This window comes from Alosa alosa, chromosome 9 (assembly GCF_017589495.1).
Source record: "Alosa alosa isolate M-15738 ecotype Scorff River chromosome 9, AALO_Geno_1.1, whole genome shotgun sequence".
Classification (NCBI taxonomy): Eukaryota; Metazoa; Chordata; class Actinopteri; order Clupeiformes; family Clupeidae; genus Alosa; species Alosa alosa.
This window is the reverse complement of record NC_063197.1, coordinates 6,005,291-6,029,273: the sequence shown is the minus strand read 5'-3', so window position 1 is coordinate 6,029,273 and position 23,983 is coordinate 6,005,291. Positions and strand designations below refer to the sequence as shown.

The 23,983-nt window shown below is 45.2% G+C and overlaps 2 protein-coding genes across 5 annotated transcripts in view; one reads left to right on the top strand and one right to left on the bottom strand.

The window, feature by feature from the left end:
• psmd1 (proteasome 26S subunit, non-ATPase 1) overlaps positions 1-23,983 on the bottom strand; it is a 41,600-nt gene that overhangs the window by 9,077 nt on the left and 8,540 nt on the right. For both annotated transcript variants that reach the window (XM_048251904.1, XM_048251905.1), the window contains exons 17-19: positions 6,629-6,743; positions 3,248-3,364; positions 1,400-1,502 (exon numbers count right to left, since the gene is read on the bottom strand). In XM_048251904.1, coding sequence (XP_048107861.1) covers positions 1,400-1,502; positions 3,248-3,364; positions 6,629-6,743 — 335 coding nt within the window. The remainder of the gene's footprint in view (positions 1-1,399; positions 1,503-3,247; positions 3,365-6,628; positions 6,744-23,983) is intronic.
• On the top strand, positions 14,072-23,684 carry htr2b (5-hydroxytryptamine (serotonin) receptor 2B, G protein-coupled). 3 transcript variants are annotated; one of them, XM_048251908.1, is made up of 5 exons: positions 14,072-14,524; positions 14,637-14,827; positions 15,693-16,401; positions 20,121-20,321; positions 21,855-23,684. In XM_048251908.1, exons 3-5 carry the CDS (start codon positions 16,101-16,103, stop codon positions 22,814-22,816), a joined length of 1,464 nt encoding a protein of 487 aa, XP_048107865.1. In that variant the 5' UTR covers positions 14,072-14,524; positions 14,637-14,827; positions 15,693-16,100; the 3' UTR covers positions 22,817-23,684. The 3 variants fall into 3 exon arrangements, with proteins under 3 accessions (XP_048107865.1, XP_048107864.1, XP_048107863.1); XM_048251907.1 differs by adding an exon at positions 15,073-15,109 and having other exon boundaries at positions 14,072-14,827; XM_048251906.1 differs by having other exon boundaries at positions 14,072-14,827.

The following is a 23,983-nucleotide window of genomic DNA, read 5'->3' as shown; positions in this document are numbered from 1 at the left end:
AGACACGCTGATGATGGAGGTGTTGATGAGACGCAAAGGGCAGTTGCCAGCTGGTCAGGAGGAGGTGAGGGCACTGATCTAAAAATTAAACTGGCCCTTTGTGGAGGCTGATAGGAGATGCTTTGGCCCAAGGGTGAAGGGCAGCAGAATGTGGAAGAGATATGGAGGGGATGAGGATGAGGATGAGGATGAGGAGGAGGAGAGGGAGAGTGGATCACCTGAGACCAGGGGCACGCACAGGAGCATTAGCAGATGACGGGAAACTTGAGAAACAAAACAATCGCTTCATCTCGTCTGAGTGGGAGGTGGGTGTGGTCGCATAAATGTCAGGGGATGGCGTTTATGCTGGGGCCCAAGCTTGGTGATGTTTTTCACCCGTACATACGCTGTTGATTGGGATAAGGAGAAGGGCGGGGTGTGTGTGTGTGTGTGTGTGTGTGTGTGTGTGTGTGTGCAGGAGCTGTGCGTGCTGATCTCAGAGAGCTGATCCATCTCAGAGATCTCATCTGCCCAGAGTAGGAGCTTGTTCCGGCCTGCCTGCTGTCGCCATGACAATGATGCATGGAGGGCATTAGGGGGGTTGCTCAACTACTGCAGAAGAGCAAAGAGAGGGCCTGGCAAGCCATCTACAACCCGCTGCCCAATCTCATACTCACCTCGCAATAACAACACACACACACACACACACACCTTATCTCTTTCTCATTTACACAGAAGGACCACCACACCAAAGCACAAACCTTCAGCAAATTTAACTCCCGTGTCACCAAATCCAAAGGAATAAGAGAGTTCATTGTAAAAATGTGTGCACACGCAGTAACGTAAAGACCAATAGGACTCATTCCAAACTAATCTAATGAATCAGCACAACAAAGTTAGCCCAAGTATTTCGCTGATGAGGCCAACCCTGCCATACCCACCCAGCTCTCTGAAGCTGTTAGGACGTGTGCAGCACCTGGCCTTATATTTGGACAGGCTTCTCCACACAGACCTTTTGGAGTCTCCCGACGCCAGCCCTGCTCTTTCTCTGGGGCTCACACACAAAGCCCACTGTTAGCATTAGAGAGCGTGTCTCGCCACACGCTTGCATTCGGGGTATGCGTACACACATCTGTGCTCGCGTCCAGCTCTCAAAGTGACGATCTGCAGCTCGCATTGGGACCTCACACACACACATACACATACACATGTACACACACACACACACACACAAAGAATAAACACACACATGCACATTGTATATACACACGCAAACATACAAAGGGGGTGGTGGGGTTGAGCAACGTGGCTATCGTCACACGAGCTAACGCAGCGCGACACCTTTGGAGCTCGCTCCATATCTGTTGGAACTAGAACCTCAACAGAGGTAACAAGAAGAGAGCACAGCCGGAACGCTCACCTGCATCCAGGATGCCCTGGGCCAAGATGGCCCCGAACTTGGCCATCACGTCGTCGTGTTTGTCGTTGATGACCTTGGAGTACAGCTGCCTGAACTGAGCGACCTGGTGGAGAAGAGAATCAAAGTCTGGTCAGGTGTTTTCCTCTAATTCATAGGTGTGAAATTGTTGCCACTACATGATTAATGTAATTCTGCAGACAGAGTTGAAATGGCATCAAAACCTTTTTGAATATTGCTTTTCAACAAAAACACAAAAAGGTGGGGGGGGGCAAAGACACAAATTTGCATAAAAATACAAATCTATGAACTAAAAAACACAAAGTTGGTTTTCATCTTAAAACATTTCCTGTCTTCTTTTTTTTAAATTAAAAAAGGGAGAATAAAAACAGTTTTGCCTTTGTATCCATTTGATCGCTGAGAACACTGGAGGCGGCGTTCATGCAGTGTTGTGCTTGGCAGAGGAACATGACAAGTCTGTTGTTTGTTGCAGCTGGTCTGGGGCATTCTGCACTTACTCTCTCTGCATCAGGCAGATGAAAGCTGCTGTGCACTATGACAAGCTGTTGCCTTTTCCCTCATTTCGGATTGATCTCTGGAGCGACCTTCTAGACTGGCTTTCTCTTTGTACAAACCATTTTCAGATATTCACCATCCAGCCCAACGCATACAGACTAAATGCGAGTTTGAACTGCTTCCACTTAACTAGCCAGTACACCACCCTCTCCATCTCAACTCCACCTTTCTGTTCTGGCTTTGCTTTCCAACTCACTCTCTCCAGCCTCGCCCAGCCCATCTCACTCCCTCCGGGTCGCAACTTCATCAAGCTCATTCGGTTAGCTGCTTTCAACTCCCTCTCACGGTCTCCCTCTCCCTTCATCCGTCACGCTCACACACACACACACACAGACACACACACAGACACACTTCATCCATCATCTTCCCCCCTCTCATATGGAGCTAAACTTGTGGAGGAGTTTAAATTGGGGGTGACTCAGGGATGAAGTTCAGCTCCCCCCCAAACACTGCGCCACTGCCGAGCCATTTTAAGGAGCAATCACGGGCCTAATGCATTTCAATGTTCCGCTGATCGTGCCTGACCTCCCTGTCTGGGAGCTTAATGGCTTTCATCAGCGCACCGACACGCCGATGCATACAGAATGCGGCGCAGCGCAGCACGGTGGAGAGGCACAGCCACCAATACTGCAACCGCCACCATCCGTCACCACGCTGGGACATGGGAGTGAACGGGTGGAGCATGCAGTGTCGTTAAACACTAAAAAACCCATTCATTAACCTGATTTTGAAGTGTGCCAGTCTGGATATGTGGATAATAGAATGAGTGATTAATGGTCTATCTGGGTTTAAAAAAAGTGCCATGGATCACTGCTAGGTGTCATTACTGAGTAAATAAACAAGTAAATACCAAATTGATTGAAGGTGACACGTGGCCTGCTTGTATGGACAGACTAAAAGGGCAGTGCTGCAGTTTGTGAACAGAGGGGACGTAAAGGTCCTTGTGTTGACTGCTGTCCCTACCTGACCTGCCATCACCACCCTGCAGCAATCCATCCATGTCTCAGCTTCTCTGCCACTTCAGAGCAGAGAATATTTCTGACTGGACTACGCAAGGACTGCAGGTGTCAAGGGTGCAGTGAAGATAGCTCTACCTGAGGCTCATGCCTTATTAGATCACCTCAATGACTTTAGAACAGCAGAGTTATAAAGCCTCCAATTGGTAGGAGAGTGAGCCAATTAGATGCTAGTGTGTATGCCAGAGGGAGCATCTACACTTGATGAGTGTCCTGCCTAATTTAGGACAGAAGGCTTGTGTTTGTGTATGCCGCTCACCTTCGGACAAGTGACCTCGGTCTGTTGAATCATGATGAGGGCAGAGGCAATGAGGGCTCCCTGTCTGACGTAATTCACGGGGTCGTTGGTCATGGGCTCCAGAAGGTTTATGGCTTCCTGTGTGTGGGAAAACAAATCATGCATACTTTAGAAATGCGGTACATAAACTGACAAGGCTTATGTGCAGTGGTTAGGGGGAGGCTCTTATTATACCAAATTCAATATCATATTCCGTCCCATTTTTATGACTTTTATGATTTCTTTTCATCAAGAGATGATGAAAAGAAATTTGTAAATAACCCATCCATGGTTAAGTACTGATTTGCTCTTCTGACTGAGGGAAAACAAAAGTCCTCTGGAGAACAGGAGCTGACAATCATAATGTTTACAGACATCAACTCAATTTCAATTCAGACAGTTCAAAGTCAATTCAGACAGCGACAGCCAGGCGTGTAGACAATACTATTAGCGGTGTCTAGCTGCGCCAGCGGCTGAATATAATAGGGCAAAGCTATATCACAACTGGGGCACCGCGAAATTAAGTTTAACTCTCTGCTCTTATGAAGACGCTATTGTGGTGGGTGATCGTGCTGGCAGGTTCGTCAGACATTCCTTGCGGTGTTTGGACTGAAAACCACACACTTATCATTTTGCACCGTGCACGCCTGTGCACATTCATCAACAGCAACACCTGTGACCCATTTCACGTGCCGGAGCTCTAAACAATTGGGCAGGCTGGTCAGCGAGAAGGGCGCGTGTTTGGAGTAGGCGGCTAGGTGAGGTGCGAGACCGACAATAAGACAGAGAGCAAGGGGAGGGAGGATGGGGGCAAAGAGAGAGGGGAAGGAAAAAAGAAAAGGAAAGTAGAAATGATTGCTGCTGGATTAGCAAGACTGGAGATGAAATTCACTTTCAAAAGGTTTCCTCCTTTTCCTCGGATGGACATCCATCCACACATACATATCGGGCGATTTCGGAGGAGTGGCTGGAGACTGCCTTCAGCTGTCTGACTGGATAAGCCTCAGATCTCTCAGCAGGAACCAATCCTCTCCTCTCTAACGATTCTTTCAGGGGCCTCACCAAGGCAAGTGGCCCAAAAGCAAGGCCTCGCCAAGGGGCTGGCACAGAAATGGGTGGGACGAATCAATGTGCTCAAGAAATGGGTGGCACGAATCAATCCCAGTGCCCGTCAACACCAACGCCAGTGCCAGACACAAACACTGTGGAAAACCAAAACCAAACCGCTCTCGGCCAACAATTTACACGGCTCACACCTCAACGGCAATTTGTTCCCCTCCATTGGGTTTCTGGGCACAGCCCACCCTCGCCCCAAGGCCGAACCTGCCATCCAGCAGGCTTGTGCGAAAATACCACGTCTCTCCCCCTCTTCTTCCCCGACTCCTGAGATGAAACTGTCCACAGGACTAATGAATCGTTTTAATACGGTGGCAAAGAGGAGCGGAATAATAAGAATGAAAACGGTATGGAATGGCTGCATTGGGCTTGCCAGCACAGAGGTGATGTGAAATTTTCGACTTGGGAGTGGAGCCTGCCTGGGAGCCTTGACCACATCCTGTGCTTGATTGGAGAGTCTGCTTAAACTGAGGAGACTGAGCGTCAAGACTAATCTATGCAGCGGCCTGAAGAATGCCATGCTCCTGCGCAGGCCTCCACCTTAGTGCACGGAGCCCATGGACAGATGGGGACACACCTTCCAGGGCTGCAAGACGTCAGCCCAAACCAAAGGTTTAGAAGGTGCAGAAATGACTTAGAAAGAGAAAGGCACAACTTATTTCCTCTCTTGACGCTATACATTTGCATGCGTGCGGAAAGGCGACCCATTTCCAAATTGCAGAGAGAGAAGAGAGAGAGAGAGAGAGAGAGAGAGAGAGAGAGAGAGAGAGAGAGAGAGAGAGAGAGAGAGACGACCAATAGCAAATGGTGTTTACATTTGCAAAATGACTTGGACACCAGGTAAAATAGGGGGGTTCCAAACAGCTTGGTTCTGCACTTTCTCCATGTTTCAGAACAGCATGGGCGACTACAATATGCCTGCAATAAAAATAACCGAAACCCCAGGAGTATAAATTATGGAACCTGGCGCATTAGGCTGTGCGTGACCCAAATAGGGATCCACGGTCGCAGTGGCAGTACTATCCCTCATACACACACACACACACACACACACACACACACAGGGACAGACAGAGAGACACACACAACTCTGAGCCCTCAGACGGGTCCAGTTTTTGGAGACGGGTGGGCACGCGCCGGCTCCAGGTGAAATGGCCCGTGGCTCAGCTTGGGTTTGCGGCATCAGAGAGCCCAGCCAGAGTCAGAGCCCAGAGTCAAGCGCTTCATTAAGTCATCCAGCCAAGGAGACAGACGATTCCTCTGTGTGAGTGTGTGTGTGTGTGTGTGTGTGTGTGTGTGTTTCCAGTGAGGCAACACAGGCAGAGACGCTGTGGCCTCACTGAAAACACTGTGACACTGGTGTGGACGAAGCCCTAATGTGATCTCCCACAGATACAGCCTCATGTGAAGTCTCAAAGAATCCCTCAGGGATGCACTCCCTGCACAAACACAAAAACATACATACTTCAGGGAGTGCACCAACATCAAGAGATCAATCATTGTTGCTCTAGAGGAGAAATGGTGCTGAAAATGATGTATTCAGCGTAGTTCTTATGTAGCAATCCACTCCAGGGATTAGTGATAACACTTCCCTAAATGCTCTTAAGGGAACCGTGTGTCATCTTCCACTGCATCAGACAGAGGAACTAGCCGTGTCTTTCAGAGAGAACTATGAGGTCTAGTGATATTTCAGATTGTTGCTGTGAAATTGGTTTGATCTGTCGTTGCGACCCATCTCAGTCAGCACTCATAATTCTCAGCCAGCCAGTCTGCTAATCAAACCATGCAACAGCTGGCACATGCAAATAAGCAGAGCACTGGGCACACGCACACACACACAGGCACACACACACACACACACACAGGGTCGTAGCCATCAAAGGGCCCAGAGATATCCATTTCCTGTGAGTCCTGCTTGCACATCGATCTGTCATTAGAACTGATTGGGCAAGAGCTGGAGGGGACAGCCTGAAGAGACTGTAATGAATCAAAACTCTCCAAACACATGAGAGCTGATCAGAGGGAGAGAGAAAAATGAGATGAGGAAAGAGAGGGAAGAGTGAGTGGAAAAGGGGGAGATGAAGGGGCAAAAAGAGGAGTGGGAGAGGGCTAGCAGGAAGAGATAAACACCAGAAACCGGGGAAAGTGTCGTGGAGAAAGAGGGACATGAAGACAAGAAATAGATTAAAGGTGAAGGGCAGGAAGTAGAGGGGTGAGGTGTGGGATAAAAAGGAAGGGGGACCTCACCTTGAGTCCTGTGCCAGCACAGCAGATCCCCAGGGCCATGGCCGCTCCGCAGCGCACATGAGGGTTGTAGCTCTCCGACAGCAAGGACACCACGCTGGGGCACTGATCTGGAGTCCTGCACACACACACATACAGACACACACAGGTGATTTTAGTGAAACTGGGATAATGGGACAGTCACTTGTTAGAATGCAACTGCATATTCAGGGTCTCACACATCCAAATGGCTCTGAAAAAGACTAAAACAAAGTACATTGTTTCTACCCCAATGTTGGGACCCATTTTGGGATTATTTGTCTTTCCTCTACAGTATGTCAGACTTCACAAGGAAGACTTCACCAACAGCAGGAAGAAAGAGTCCAATTGCAGCCAATTGGGCAAACAGGCAAAATACTGTATGGACCATATAATAGATATAGGATGTCGTATGTTACCACTAGGCCGCTGCGCTCCAACATTAGGGGCAATCCAGACCATTTTCATTTGCTGTTCCCGTTGGTGGAAAGATCTGCCAAGTGCTACCAGAACATTCCCCTCCATCTATAGAAGAGGGCCTTGAGGACCAAAGTCTACCTGCAACCATGTACCATACAATTCCACTTTACCCTCCTTTTCCCTCTACCATCAGTACAGTCCACCACACACTGACTAGCACTTCAACTTCTCCACCCTCATCCCCTGGTAACAGTATCCATTGTAGTAGTAGTTATAGTTACCTACGGTCTCCTTTGCCATGTAGCTTGAATGTTGAATATATTGTAAACCAATGTACTCAATATACCAATATATCTAACCAATTTACCAATAAACTATTGACTAATACTCATCAGTAGTTGTATAGAGCATGATCAGTGCATACAAGGTGTGCTGCAATGTGCTACTCTCTGAAGTGGCTAAATACTCTGACCAATGCATCTAATAGGGTATAGGTCCAGACTTTTTACATTAACTGCAAGGATTGAATATGGCTGCATTTCAGCAGCTTTTGTACATAAAGGTCTGAAAAAGCTATGGTACAATGCTGAATGTGCATCTCAAACCTTGCATAGCTATAATCAAGGGAAGTGGGTGCCCTGATTTAGCTAAAGGCCACGACAAATGGATGGTATACAGGATGTTTAGGTCACACCAGCTAAACTGCTGTGCTGTTAAATTTTGGAACGCCTCACGCTGCCAATATGTTTGAGTGTGTAAGGGTACCTTTTTTTTTTTTTTTTGTTAGGTGAGGAGGGGGGCTAGACCACTGCCATGTGTCTAAAAAGTGGGCCAGTGATTAATGTACTTGACACTTTTCCAGGACTTCATACCTTTAGTGTGAAGTGGTGGGGGTGGGCAAAGTTGGAGGTTGTGAAAGCGAAACTGTGTGCCTTCCTATTTAGTAAGACAAGCTCTTTGGCTGCCACTGTAATTGCATGGGGTCTGGCCCAGTCTGAATGGGAGCTTTCTGTGTCAAATCGAAATTGTCATTTCTTGCGCAGACTAAATGAGGACCTGCAAAATTAACATGCGGGGACCCCCCCCCCCTCGCTCCCTAGAGCTGCCTGCAGCCTGATCTGCTGCCCTCCCAGCATGAAGGGGGGGGGGGGGTTGGGGGCTTCGGGAGCAGAAGATGCGAGGACATGATCTCTGAAACCAGGCAACCCAGGCCCAACACTGACGACTGGAAACATGTAATTTATCATCGGTTGGCACCCAAAGCAGAACATTACGCATTGTTATATGGTAGAGGGCTTTGACACTCGAGAGTGAGGTGGGGGAGGAATAGGAGCAGGGCTCTCTGGAACATTGGAGCCCCACAGCAGTAAAAGAAGCATGCTGGCAAACCCCCACGTCTCCCCCCTCCAACTTCTCCAGCTCTTGCTGGTACCAACATTCACTCTGACCCTTGCTGTGCAAGGTGTAGCCCCACATTTAGAGAAGGATCACAAACTGATGCCAGTGTGGTCCTCACTTTTTCCTGGCTCTGCCATGCTGTCGTAGGGCTACAATACAAGCTCCAGTAGAGCCTCTTCACATGGTCCTTTTGAACTCCCACTCCAAAAACCTCCTCTTTCGCCCTCTCCTTCAGTTGGACAAACCCTCACAAGTCAAGGCAGCTGTGTCAGGAAGGTTTTCTTTAAACAATTTACACAAGGTGATTACAGCTCACCAGACCTCGCTAAAGCTCGCTGGTCTAGGGTGGGATTGGTGTCTGAGGAACAGGAGTGGTGGGGATTATGCGGAGGAAGTGTGTGTGTGTGTGTGTGTGTGTGTGTGTGTGTGGGAGAGAGAGAGAAAGAGAGAGAGAGTGGGAGGGAGAGTGCATGTCGGTGGGTAGTTAGGTAATGTGTGACTGCCTCCAAGTATGTTTGTACTGTGTGGTCATATGGTCTTTCCATGATGAAAATCACACAATGTGCATTATGTGTAGTCTATGTGGTTAAATGTGTGGATCTATGCACAAGTGACTGTGTACGTATATGTATGCGTGTGTGTAGGGGTCATGTTGGGCCCTCTCCCAACCATACAATCTTAGATGTATAATAGCCTGCTTCAGGGGGATAAGAGCACTTGAGGATCAGGCACTTGGGAGAGGAGGCCCTGATGGGGTCTGCCTTTACATTAGTGTCAGTGGCCTGCTGGTACAATCATCTCCTCTCTTCTCCTCCAGTGCTGTGAGCTCTAGGTGGACAGAAGGCGCCCAGAGTCCAGTTGAAACCGGACTGCCCACCAATATGGAAACGGCTATGAGGAGAGACTCTCAGATCATTTACCAATGCCCAGAGGAAGAACAAATGTTTTCTCTTCCGCTCACGCAAACAACATTCAAATTCAATGGATTTCAGCTGATGGCTGCAAGACAGGACTTCTGATCAGCTGGTGTTTGTTGAAGAGCTCAAAATGCAGACAACATTGGAGCTGGGGAAAAAGCTGAAGAGGACTTCAAACAGATTGTGAGAGTTGCTCTCTGCAGGCCGTTCACACTCAGTTCAGACACGGTTGTTCTGCCCAGAGCAGTGGGAAGAGCAGGAGAATAAACACGCAATGAGTGATACCCAAATCAAATTGGGTTGTCACTTGAAAGTAATAGTAAGATTGAGAAGATTAGCAGTTGTTTTACATGCTGTTTGCATTCCCTTAGGGATTTATTTCAGCATTGCTGGTTTCTGGCCTCACTTGTTGAGGAATAACACCCACAGGGAATGAGACTAATATGGGCTTTCAAGTAAATCTGATATGCACAAGAGAGGCCTGTGAGTGAGATACACTCATTCCATTACGCCATCAATCCACAGGCCTGATAACGCCAACTCCAGATAGCAATCTTCAGACTAGTTTGGACCCGTCAGCAATAACGTTTGTTGCAGCTATGATGCTATACAATAATCTTGTAATCCAGGTGATAAAGACACGATCCAGAAGTGCAGATGATCTGTATACATATACATACATACATACATACATACATACATACGTGTGACCTACACAAACCGATGTGCCGACATTTTTTCCCCTTTCCTTATTCTCAGCCTTATTCATGAGAAGCTTGTCCACACTTTAAAAGGAATTATCCGGAGTAAAATGCACTTTAGATCAATTTACGGATGATTGGGAGTACATACGTTGAGTTGACATCAAAATCATGTCATTCGGATGTGTTTTGAGAAAGTTCGATTTTACCGCTTTTAGTCAAAACTTCGTTAGCCTGGAAGTGACCAGGGCAAGTCATTTCGCCGCTACAAAACGCTATTTTTATACCTCTTCTACAGTTCCAAACAACATTACACTTATTGGTGGTGAGTAGAGGGTCCCTAAAGCCAAACCAAGTAGTATCGAGGTCTTTATGTGGTCGGATAGAGAGTCCAGAATGAATTTCATCAAGCCAGTACCTTTCGAAAATGTTGCTGCTGCAGCTGTCTTTAGGGGAAAGTTCTTGGGAGTCGATTGCGAGTGTGGAGTAACACGCTCTGGAAATTCACAATTTAAATTTTTAAAAAAAAAAAAAAAAACATAGTCCAGTATTTCTTTCGAAATTGAAATGAAGTTGTATGGACTGGACTATGTTTAAAAAAATGGTGACGAAATTGTGAATTTCCAGAGCGTGTTACTCCACACTCTGCAATCGACTCCTACGGACTTTCCCCTAAAGACGCCAGCTGCAAAAGTGCATTTTACGCCAGATAATTCCTTTAACACCCAATTAAAGTCTCCAGTAAACCTCCCCAATGCAAACACACCCTGTCAGACTAAGAGGGATTTCAGAGACTTTGGGTAAAATCGCGACAGTAATACCTCAGCTGAACGTGGAGAGACGGCACTAACTCCAAGGCCTAATGTACAGTACCAGTGTCAATAAACGAACAAGCGAGAGTGCCTCCTCAAAATAAAAAAAACCTAAGCCATATTCTGGAGTTTGGTGATCCGGGCTTGCTGCTTTTTTGTAGGGGCCCCTTTTAGTAAATTTAATGCAGACCAGCCGCTGAGGGTTTAGGGGCTCATCTCGACACTAACCTGCAGCGTTAACTGATCAGAAAGGGCAGTCACAGAGAAATCGGGATCACCTTTCAACAGCCCCTATAGAGGATTAAGGCTGCTATTCTGATCATGATGACCACAACAATATTTTTAGTCTGACCTGACAAATTATGAAAGGAGAAAGAGGCAGCCTGGAATCATATTTAGGACAGGGCTTTCTCTAAGGCAGAATTTCCAACTTGAGGGTTTTGGAAACAAAGTGTTTTTGGTACATAGCTGAATACAGTCAAAGTATGGACGAACATGGTTTTAGTTTTCAACTCCAAAAATGGAACAATGTGGATGTAGACTCTGTTCCAGTCTCTGAAATGCGGGGTGAAAAATGTCAGTTTGGGTGATTAGGACAGCTGACACAAACACACATGCAAAGGCTGTGCAAACCAGTTCAGTTTGGTATGAATGCATGAACTGAGGTTTCAGAATACATTTTGTGGCAGGAATCTGCAACATTTGGTCATTTGTTTTGCCTTAGTAAACCTATAATCAGGAAGCTCATTGGTGCAGCTTTGTAATGGCACTTCTAGCAAAAAGAACGGGTCTACAATGCAAGGGTATAAAAGCTGATATAAAGCTATGATTTTCAAAACATTTTTAAAGTATCATCAGCAAGCTCATTTTAGTTCCCCTTCTAAAAGATCTGAAAGACTTAGTTGGGTATTGAACAAATAACAAATATTGTGTCAAAACGGTCTTTCTCCCTCATGAAAAATGGCCAAATTCTTACAAGACTTGACAAGTCTCCAAACCTCTTCACTTTCGGATTGGGTTGTTCCATGCCAGCAGCCACACCTTAAATTTGCCAAAAACAGAGACTTTGCCTCTCTACGACTATCTACGGTTTCATATTAAGGTAAGCACAAAATATAAAACAGACATTTATCAAATGTTATAGACATGTTCCAATTACTATGGCTACGTTCCCTTCTCATCCATCATCAGTGTGTAAAACAAAGGATTACTATCGAGCTTCTCTTGCAGGATGACAAAACAAGCACAATAAAGATATACAGGCATCTCATTCAATCTAATCATGTCAACTACCTGGCTAATTTGGCTCAAGAAAAGAACATGCATCAGCTCATTTAATTAGGGTCCATCAAGATATGGATTATCATCTATCCTCTTTTGAGACAAAGGTGCAGTGAAAAGCAGTTCAGGAGAATAAATACCTCCATAGAGCCCTTTTAAATCAACAACACTCCTTGTTCAGTACTATTCAGATGCCAGCCTCTTGTCGTTAACACGATAAGCAAACTCTTAGGTTGGACAACTTTCATACACTCTGCAAATGGTATCTACCTCCAAGCATATCTGGTTCATCTCAGTGAGGGGCCAAAAAAAGGAGGGAAAGAAAATGGTGAACACTGTTTTGGTTCACACCGTTTCAGTCCTCTGCTTAACTTCCATAAACACAAGAAAGCTGACACACAACAGAGTGCTGTGAGCTGGGACCAAACGGATCCTCCGTGCCAGGTGTGGCTGACACGACACTGGACAAGAACCAAACCATTAGTGGCCAGGTGTGATTTGCATACCAAACAGAAATGAAACTGAGCAAGGTTTTAAAGAACGGCATATTATGGGACAGGATAATTTCTATGGAAGACAAATTATGTGTTGGGAGTCAAATTCTAAATGGAATCCTAAAGACAAGAGGGAAAAAGTAATTGACTTTAGATATTGACTAGGTCTAAAAGATGTAAATATTGTGCAGACACCAAATTCTACATACGACTTTCAGTGCCAACAGACATTAGGAGCATTCATGGACCTTGGGGTAAGCTGTGCGGATCCAGCAGAGCAGCTGCTTGGCTTCAGCACAGCACGAGTGGGGTTACAAAATATTAGTAAGTTCAGCTGGAAAATCTGAGTCAGTGCTTGACCCGAATTTGAATGTATTTGAACCAATGAATTCTTGAAATTTCCCCTGGGGATCAATAAAGTATCTATCTATCTATCTATCTATCTATCAATGTTTTGAAGTGGCAGGCACATGGCTGTATGCAGAGCAGAGGGGTGGAGAGCAGATGTGTCTTAAACACAGACAGACCATGCTGTGCCAACACATAGGGGGGGCACGCTGGCAAACACTCACATCGGAGTTCTAAGAGCAAACGGAGCTGGCTGATAACCTTTGGGTCTCAGGGTAATTAAAAGGCAATTTTTTCACTGTTGGCACGGTAGGGACTACGGTGGGATGGTGGGAGGAGAAGCGGGTGGGGTGGTCACAAGTTCATTTAAAAAAAGATGTCGACAGTTAGGAGCAAACGCTAACAGCTGGGGAGGATGGGGGTGCTGCTTTCTCTGGATTTTGATGGACAGACCAGACCATCCTGCAGACAAAGCCAGACACCCAGCATTCACAAAAAGACGTAGACACCTGTGGTGAATTAGCATTGTGTTCAAGCATAAAATACATTGGTAGGAGGGCTCCTTTCACAGTAAAAGCAGAGGTCCTATGAGACCAGGTGCAAGTCCTGGGGTCTGGGCTACCTTCTGGAGAGGCATGGGTGGGTTGGCGGGAACATTATATGTGAAACAACTGAAGTTCTTTTAGGGGAGGTCTATTTTTATTTAGATCATTAGGGACCACCAACTACCAAACAAACAGGGGACGCAGGGAACACAGCCATATTATTCTGAAGGTTAAACACCCAGACAGAGGAGGAAGCAATCCCTGCAGATATTATGCAAAAATGGGTGTGGACTAAAAACAGCACACATGGGTTATGGTCCAATCAGCAGTTGGCTCTCGGCGCTTCCAATGACGCTTCATTTCACACTTTCATTAACATTTCTTGCAGCATAAATATTTATAATCCTAAGAACTCGAGACAAATCTTTTCAATTTGGATTAACCTTGTTTAAGCGACACACTGACGTTAGCTACAGTAAAGTCAGAATGTACCCATTGAGCGAGCACCAGGATCCTGCTCGCCCTTCCTTCCCCATGGACAGCAGCGTCCATCTTCCACTCGCCCCCATGCAGAGCAGAGCTCTGGACTCCAGAGTGACAAACATAAACAGTAGGGCCGCTGTGCTGGAGGAAATTACCTCCCAGAACCACTGGCACACATCCAGCACAGACACATTCATCCGTTTTCCTCTGGCCCGACTCGCAGAACAGCTCACCAGCACATGGGGGAGGGGGGAGAGGAAGACACGAGCCAGAGACGAGTCGAGCAGTGAGCCAATCAGAACCGAGGGTGAGAGAAGAGCAAGGGAGCATGAGAGGGAGTATGAGAGGAACATGAGGGAGAGGGAGAGAGCGAGCGTCTGAAAGTTTTGAACCTGTGATCATGCTAGGTGATGCGGAGCCGGACTGGGGATTCTTCCAATTTGCCGGGACAAAGGAAATTCTTCGGCAAGGAAAACAGTGAAGTGAGAAGAGAGATATTTGGGATTTTAATTTTTAACACCTCACAGCCAGACAACTTGTCAGGACAACGGTGATGTTTTCTTCTCTTTTTTTCCTTCCTGTCTTTTTTGCCAGAAATTACAGGACACAAAATTAAGAGCAAGCAAGGGCCACTGACATCTACCTAACGGATAGTGGGTCAGTGCAAACACATAAATGTTTGACACATGAAGACCTTCCACACACGCTGCTGAATCATGGCCGAGAACATATCTGACACACGGAACAATCGCTTAAAAGGGTAAAAGGACTGGATACGATAGCAGGTAAGAACAAAGGAACTGAAGTAAATTTCAATTCAAGTGCCTTCAAAATGGATTTTGAAAAAGACATTTATAGTGATTTAGAACAGTTAGGACAATTTAATGGGTTGAAAAAAAAAAAACTGTATAAATCTAGATAATTACAAATGCATGCAGATTTCAAACAACGAAGGTGACAATTAAGTACAATCTCTGCTGCAAATCAACTGTTATAAGATTGACAGCTAAATCAATCTAATGCGTTTCAGAAAATTATTGGAATCTGTGAACAAGTTCACATTTAAGGTTGGTACTGAAAAACAAATTCTTAATTTCAGTTCTACACTTTTCCACATTTACTTTAGAGCAAATCATTTTATGGGTAAAGGACTTAATCTAGGCTGGGGTATTGTGAGGGTTAAGATATTTGTAAAGAAACGGATAATTAAATATAACGGATAATTATGGGTCTTTTTGACTATTTTGAAATACACCAATTTGAGCTTGAATTTCATAATAATACAAATAAAGGCTAAAGTATTAGGTTAGTTCATGAAAATCTGCTAACTTTCAGGAGGGCACACTTACCAAAGCATAAATTCATATCAGTAAAATATAAAATTTACAAAATCTACAACACAACACACTCAGCCAGAACTGGTAACAGCTCATGGTCACTTCCTAGGTTAATTGCTTCTCTATGGTCTGGACCGAATACTAATGAGCAAACAGGAAAGTCAGATATCGTTTGTTACAATAAATGTCACTCCTCTTTATAGAAATGGCAGTTGAGGAAAATGTGCAGTCATATGTGGGAGAATGGAAGGTTGCAAGAGTGACGATAACAGAAAAAAAAAAATGTTTATGTATCCCTCTTTACACCTCTCAGGAGGACCACTAATTCTTTGCGCAACGCAAACCGGATGGGGCCTGCACCATACCAAACTGCATGACGCAGTACTTAAGGGCCAGCAACCACCATAACTGAAGACACAAGCCGTGGCTAATGGATTACTACAACAATCTAAAGTAGCAGGACAAGAGCACAGACAAAACCAATCTCCTCTTCCCCAAACGAGGGTGACGTTATACAGCTGATGGGAAAGAGGGGGGTCACTTGTGAGCTGTTGCTGCCACCGCACACCTCCCTCCTGTTGCTGGCCCCCACCCCCTGCCCGTCCTGAGGGAGCTCTGTGAACATGCTGGCAAAGCCTGCGGGGACCTCCAGAGCAGAGTGCCTTCTCTCCCTCTTCCACTCACAGCCCGGTCAGCCAGCACGAGCCCTTTGCCCTGCGCCATGTCCCAGAGAGATCAGGTATCCCTGCTGCTGCTGCCCAACACCTCCGACCCCCTGGACTCTAACGCCTCCCTGGTGGAGACGGGTGACGGAGAGGACCCCCTGCCCCTGCGCTGGGCCTCCCTACTCATCCTGCTGGTCATCATTCCCACCATCGGGGGCAACATCCTGGTCATAATGGCCGTGTCGCTGGAGAGGAAGCTGCAGAACGCTACTAACTACTTCCTGATGTCGCTGGCCGTGGCGGACCTGCTGGTGGGCCTCCTGGTGATGCCTCTGGCCCTGCTGAGCGTGCTCTTCAGTAAGTGACCACCCAGTCCCCCTTCCCACTGTCTCCGCACTCCTTAGGCGACAGATGTGCGCGGTCAGAGTTAGTAATCTATCAGTTAGGAGTGTTATGGACTCACTCTGCCCGCTGCTAGCTGCACTGTTGCGTTTGCCTGCCGTCTTGTTCTATTCTATTGTGTCCATTTGTTGGTGCTGCTGTTGTATTTGAGCCAAACTGCTATAAATTCCAATACACCAGTTACGCCGAGATTCTTTATGTATTAAAGAGAATGGTCTCACAAGGCCCTCAAATAATTAAAATAGGCAACTTTCAAGCGCCTTCTGTGTCTGAAAATTACGTAATTTAGAAAAGAAAAGTTTATAAATAAAAAAAAGAACTCCATGAGTGTCAGAAAATCCAAACAGCATTGCTGACCAAATCATAAATAAATACAATAGTGCTATACACATACACACCCACACACCCAAGCTGAGGGTGTAATTAAACTGGTGCAGTGAATCTGCAAGTTGCTGACCCTGTCCTTCGTGCGCTGCCTGATAAATCCTCACATAAACATCTCTCCATCCAGCCGGGGAACTCAGGCACGCTTACAGTGAGATGGAGAGCAGATCAGACTCTAGCCTCCGAAACACTACAAAAAGCAAAGCCATGTGTGCATGCAGCTGTGGTTCTAAAACTGCGGAACCGAAAAGCATTTCTGCCGATGCTTCTGTTGTGCTGTTGGGATCCAGCAGGTCCATTACTTCTCATCAGTTAGAGCAGTCAAGCTCCAATGGCATGGCATGTGTTTCACCTCCATCACGCACAGGAGTGGTCAGACAGATGTCAGATAGACAATGCTATCAGTATAGGAACCATGTGCTGCTACTCAAGTGGACGCAAAGGGGAAAATACTGAGAAGGGGGAGGGTTACTGCCTCAAATCAATCCATCTCACTTTCAAGCCAGCCGTTGTTGAAAGAAGGAAGGGAGACGGCAGAAACAACAAATACGACGCACATGTCCTTATCTGGTAGGACATCGACCTCACAGCTCACAAAGAAGTTTGTGCAATGCGGAGATGAAAAAGAGGCTACATGAAAAGCAGCGGAGCACACGAGAGGCCCTTTGGAATAATTTCAGGATGGGGTGGTGGAGGGGACTGTAGGTCACTGCACTGTACCAAAATATTAGACAGAAGGGACCTGGGGGTCAAGGGAGCCTAAACAGACATAAACAAGACTGTAGTGCTTCACACGGGTCACCAAGCAGAATTGTGCACAAGTCGAGTGACTACAACAAGTGTACTTAGTGGCTTGTGGCGTGGGTGCGCGAAAACATCTGCAACTGGAGAAGATTACAGCAAGATGGGGACTATGTGTGCTTTAAATCACTTCACCAGTCAACGAAGATAAATACACTACTGTCAATCTGAGCACAAAGAACAGTCAGTCATCTACAAGCAAAATTAACCAGTACAGTGTATATTAAACAATGCTGCCGTGAGTTAAACCCATGGACCTGATAATACAGTATTTTAAGTGCATTGCTTACATAGAATATTCTCTGAAAGTGAAGTTCATCAGGCTATTTGCAAACTACCTTTTTAACCTCGACTCTGCTAGACAGTCATATAGTTATACTTTTAAACAACTCCTTTCCAACTGAATTTTGAAACTTTATGAGTATATGGAATACTGGCTATAGGTTTGATGTAAAGCTGGGGGGTCAAGGATTTTCACATCTGTGGAGCAGGTGAGCAGATGCATCACCTTGAGCAATTTGCAATGGTAAAGCCATCAAAACTAAATGCTCCACGATTACAGCCGAAACTAGACAAAGCTTTTGAAGCCTTGTCCCCCCCACCCCCACCCTTACTTTTTCATAGAAGAGAACATGCAGTGGATGGAAACATGGGAGCCGGCTTACACACCCAGACCACATAGGTGTTTATCTTTAAAGGGGTGAGAAATATTTACGCCAGAGTATTTCCGCCTCGGCAGAAAACATCTGTTGCGATTCTCCATTTCAGGGGAAAAAAATGGCGATCGTGAAAAAACACGTATAAGGGGTGTCCCAGACAGGAATGAGACACAAGCCATTTTGGTACTGAAAGCTCCATTATAAAAGAACTGCACAGCTGACAGAGCTCCAGAACAGATCTGGGAGCAGTACCTCACACACACATATGTTGAAGCAGTTTGCACTTCCACAGGCATAAGATACATAAGAGATAGATCACTTAATTTGCTGGAATGAAATGGGCTGAAACTCAAATTTGCCAGAGAGAGGGCCACAAGACAAACACGAGGACATAAGAGATTAAATGCTTGTGAGCTCCTGAAGGACCCCATTACAGAAATTGCAGCCTCTCGTCAAATTTAAAAACAAAACATGGCTACAAAGGACCTAAGGAATTTCAGTCAATTTGCTGCAGATCTGATAAAATATGTACAGCCCATTCCCAAATACAGTCAACTAACATCATTGTGACTCAGGTCAAGGAACATCTAAGCTTCACAGAGACCTAAAATAACTACAACCACAATGGAAAAAAACAACAGACCATATTGATAATAACAAGAAAGTATCAGCCAGTGTTTTAGTTTAAGTATCAGCCAGTGTTTATACTGTGTTTTATAATTGTGCATAAACAAACCTTTGCCAAATCCACAGAACAGAAACACTGCTTGCCACAAAGGGTTGCAATGAAACATGTTATTAATAAACTAATATTTAAACAAATAAGTATCCCAAGCACATCCTCCCATACAAAAATGCTAGTTTGCAAACTGAAACCTCAAATCTTCTGCTATTTGAATGAAACTAAGCCAAAAGATGTTTTTCAACCACCAAAAGCTCATTTGTCTCAAGCAGACAAAAACAATTCCAGAAACAAATGAATGACCTCCACATCTTCTTTATTGGCACTGCTGTTTTATAGGATATGTACAGACAGAAACTGTAAGCCAAAAGCTTAAAGCCCAGTCAATTTCCCTGAATAAACAATAGCCCTTCATATCTACAAATCTTAGTGGGCAATGTCACCATGGTCTAAGAAAACATTTGACCTGTGACATTTCATGGGACTAAACCCCTTAAATACTATATTTAAATTACATTTTGGAAAAGGCTTCAAATGACGGCATCTTTATCCAAATTAATTTCAAATGGGACGAAGTCCAACTCAATTAGCTGGCAATGCGCTGTTTGGACCCCAAAATAAACAATGCTACAATGACCGCATATCCAAATCAGGAGTAGCGTGAGCTTTTAGTCACTGCAAGAGTCCTTGGAGATGCTGGTCCACTCAGAGACAAATGGGTTCCTAATCATCAGAACCATTTTCCCTCTTCAATCTAATTCTTGAGCCAATAGCATGGGCTGCTCCAATTCTCGATGTAGACTGTAAACTGCAAAACATCTAAACTTATGACTAATGCACATTTCTGTGTTTTTTTAACACATAAAAAAAATGGAAAAAAACTGAAGCAAATTATTTTTTTGTTTGTTGTGGCATATAATCTTCAGTTTGGTTGGATGACCAACAAAAACAAATAAAAGTTCAACTAGATCACCTCTAGGTTAATTATTTTGATGGACAATATACTGAACTAAAGAAATAATATGAAATAAAACTATCCCAAACTGCATCATAATATTTTTGTGTTACAGTGAAGTTCCATTTTACACTAGCAACAACATCCCATATGTTCCCGTATGAATAAATGCTTTCTGCTCTTTATGCACCAGACTCTGACTGGCCACTTCCCGAGTTCCTGTGTCCCATTTGGCTCTTCTTGGATGTGCTCTTCTCCACTGCCTCCATCATGCACCTCTGTGCCATCTCCCTAGACCGGTACATAGCCATCAAGAGGCCCATCCAGCACAGCCAGTACAAGTCCCGCGCCAAGGCCATGGCAAAGATTGCAGTTGTATGGTTCATATCGATCGGTAAGCATGTGTGATGGGAGCCAGGGGTAACGCCACATGGATCCCCCCTCCCTCTACAGGTGACTAATGTCTGTAGGACTGACGAATGTCTGCTCTCAGCCCCATCGTTGGCCTATTTACGACGTACCTTCTCCTCGGGGTGTCGCGTTTGGTAATGGCTGGGACATTTATCCTCAAAAACAGTCTATATAACCTGAATCTTCTTTAAAAAGTTCAGGCACATGGGCAACTGCTTTATACGAACACATTTGCGAAACCATGCGCAACACATTAAACCTGACATTTAAAGAAGCAACAGGACACATGCCACACCAGAGGAGCAGGAGCCAACAGCCCCAGGCTGTGCAGCAGGAGACGCTGCCGAGAGAAGGCTGGGAACAGCCTGTGAACGTTTGCCATGTTCCCTCACAGGTCAGGGACCGTAAACAGGGAGACATTCAACAGTCATACTCGGGAGACTTCAGAGAGTTATGAGTGTACAGAAATAATCTCAAACAGAAAATCAATTTGTCCCCGATTCAAATAAATGTAAACCAATACCACTAGGGATCATTTGGTGGAGTTCATTGCGCGTTGTGCATATCAAATCTGTCCAGTCTTTGTTTACTCCTTTCTGATTAATGTGTTTTCCCATTATTTCTCACCAAAACTATCTGCGTCAAGCATTTCTTCAACATCCCCTTGTCTTTGAAACTGGACTGCCGCTGACTGACCAGTGAACCCATGTTAACATAAGTGCAATGATTTCCTTTTAATGATTCCCGTCTCAGTTACACAGTGGCTTTTAGAGGAGAAAAACGAAATTAAACACCTCGTGAGCCATGCTCGTTAACATCTAGTCCAGACAATTCCCCTTGGCTGAGCTGTTTGGAGCGAGTCCGCCGTGGTGCAGCGCCTTGGCTAAGACATCCTGGCGGACACAGACAACGCCCCTCCAAAGGCAGGCCCCGTGCTCTCAGGCTCGAGGCACACAGTGTCGGCAATCCTCTGCTTTTTTAGCCTGTGCTGGTTTTGCCGAGCTAAAAGGTAGACGACAGTAGATTAAAAGTAATGACGGCTGCTCAGAGCAATGCAAGTCTCTTGGTCTGTAAAAGACTAATGGATCCTGTGCGGACTTGAGAGGTAGTACATGAGGGAGCTACCAGTGTTTCCCATACATTGACTTATTTGTGGCGGCCCACCACAATATCAACATTTACCACCACACAATGATTTTGGTTTAGTACAGGTTGTACTAAATTGTGCTTAAATTTGGTTAGCATCATAATCACGCTGCGTTAATTTGTTAAAAACTGTTGCATTCAAGTTAATTCTGCAAACCTACCACCACAAATAGAATTCAATTCTGTGGGAAACACTGAGCTACTATTCCATCATTTCCCTCTAGTCCTTTAAAAGTATGTCTAAATATCAAACAGAGGACCTATTTCCATCTGTGCCAGGGATTAAGAGCAAAAAGTACACTTTCAAAACTCTTCAAGACTTTGTTCAGAGAGCTTCATTATATGACCAATTGTGTTCTTACTTCTACAGGAATTGCCATACCGATTCCCATCAAGGGCCTGAGAAGCTTCCATCACCCAAACAACATCACCTTCAACCAAAACCACACTTGTCTGCTCAAGCAGGACAGTTTCTATGACTTCATCATGTTTGGATCGCTGGCAGCTTTCTTCATACCACTCACCGTAATGATGGTCATATACCTGCTGACCATCCAGGCCTTACGCAAAAAGGCCTACTTGCTCAGGTCACGGGTGACACAGCGCTACTCCAGGCCCACCATCTCCACAGTGTGCCAGCGTGAACAACCCAACTCTTCTCCGTCGGACTCCACCAAACAACCCAACTCTTCTCCATCAGACTCCGCCAAACTAGCAATGCTAGAGGGGGTCAAGAGAGAACGAACTGGTAGCCCCCCCAACCCCTTTATGGGTCAGGACATCCCTATGCGCAGACTGTCAACCATGGGTAAAAAGTCCATGCAGAACATCAGCAATGAGCAACGGGCATCAAAGGTGTTGGGGATAGTCTTTCTTCTGTTTGTCGTCATGTGGTGTCCTTTCTTCATCACAAATGTAACAGCAGTACTCTGCAAGAGCTGTGACATTAAGGTGGTGGGTCGGCTCATGGGCATCTTCGAGTGGATTGGCTATGTTTCCTCTGGAGTCAACCCTCTGGTTTACACACTTTTCAACAAGAACTTTCGCGAGGCGTTTGCCCGCTACATCACCTGTAACTACAGTGGAGGGCCCAGGCCCCCGAAAGTGCAGCAAAAGACCCTGACTCGTATTTCCTTTCGTTCCTCCGTGGCTGAGAACTCAAAGCTCTTTATGAAGCATGGTATGAAGAATGGCATCAGCCCAGTGAACTATCAGAGCCCTCTGCGAAGGAGAGCGGCACCAATCCAGTCCTCTACCAGCGTGTTGCTGGACACTTTACTGCTCACAGAGAATGATGACTGCAAGCCGGATGAAAATGTTAGCTATGTGTGACCTTTTGAACTGGATGTCACTAGACACAACAAGGGAAAGTCAGTAAATATTGTGGCTTTCTAAGAACATGACTGGCAACAAAGCTCTTCTAATAGGTGGAAGCATTGATCTGGCAATATAAAGCCTAATGAGTTGAAGGGGCTGAATCAGGACCCAATTGTGGATGCCAGCAGTTGGTGGAATTAAAAAAAAGTGTGGACATTCAGTTCATCTTCTATTCTAACCCAACTTGCTTGCTCTAAGGGCATAAGGGAGATTCAATGTTGACAGTCAGTTGAAGTCAATCAAACACAGCATGGATTATCTTTTGAGCCTTCTATGTACACATGACTTACTGTTCTTGAATGTCACCTGATTTTATTGAAAAGATGAAAGACTATGCTTTTTTTGTGCCAAATAAGCAAAAGATTTATACTTTGCCTTTAGAGTCAGATTTTTTATGTTTGGAGAAAAAATGCCAACCAATGATTGTACATGCTAAGTGAGACAAAGACATATGTGGGCAGACTTTGGTGTCCTTGCCAAATAAAATAAATAAAGGTTAGAGACAGAAACATTTCAGGATTCATAGAGAACAACCTTTAAAAATATGCAAAGCTGGGTTTGCCATAACACAGATGTATCTAGTATTAATGACTGTTTATATAAGTTTTCATAATGAACTGCCATGAATACAAAAGTGAGAAAAATACTACACCTCAGACAAGATTTTCATTCCTCTACTGTTGCAACAATGTGTAAAAACTAGAATCAGAAGTCATTGTAAAGCTATCTGAATGTAGGTAACCAAAAACACCTCAAACATCCATCATCGGATTTGTGCATGACCCCATAATGGCTATAGCTAGTAATAAAATCTCTACCAGTCTTTCTGTGATTAATCGCCTTTCACGAATGCATCCCAAGTAAAATCCATCAGAAAGACACACGGATTGGGCAGATGAATTAAGGGGGGAAAACAGAGCTTAATCGCATTCTGCCAGCGCCTATTGTGTCTGATACAAGTGACAAAGAACTTTAATATTCAGGGGTCGATGAACTACAATACCATATGCCTCATAGCAAATTTAAGAATTCTCTTCTTGGCCACATAAATGTTAATTAAGGCTGGTAAATCTACTGGGGAGAAGAGCAGAGGAAATTTGGGAGATGGAAATCACTGAAACC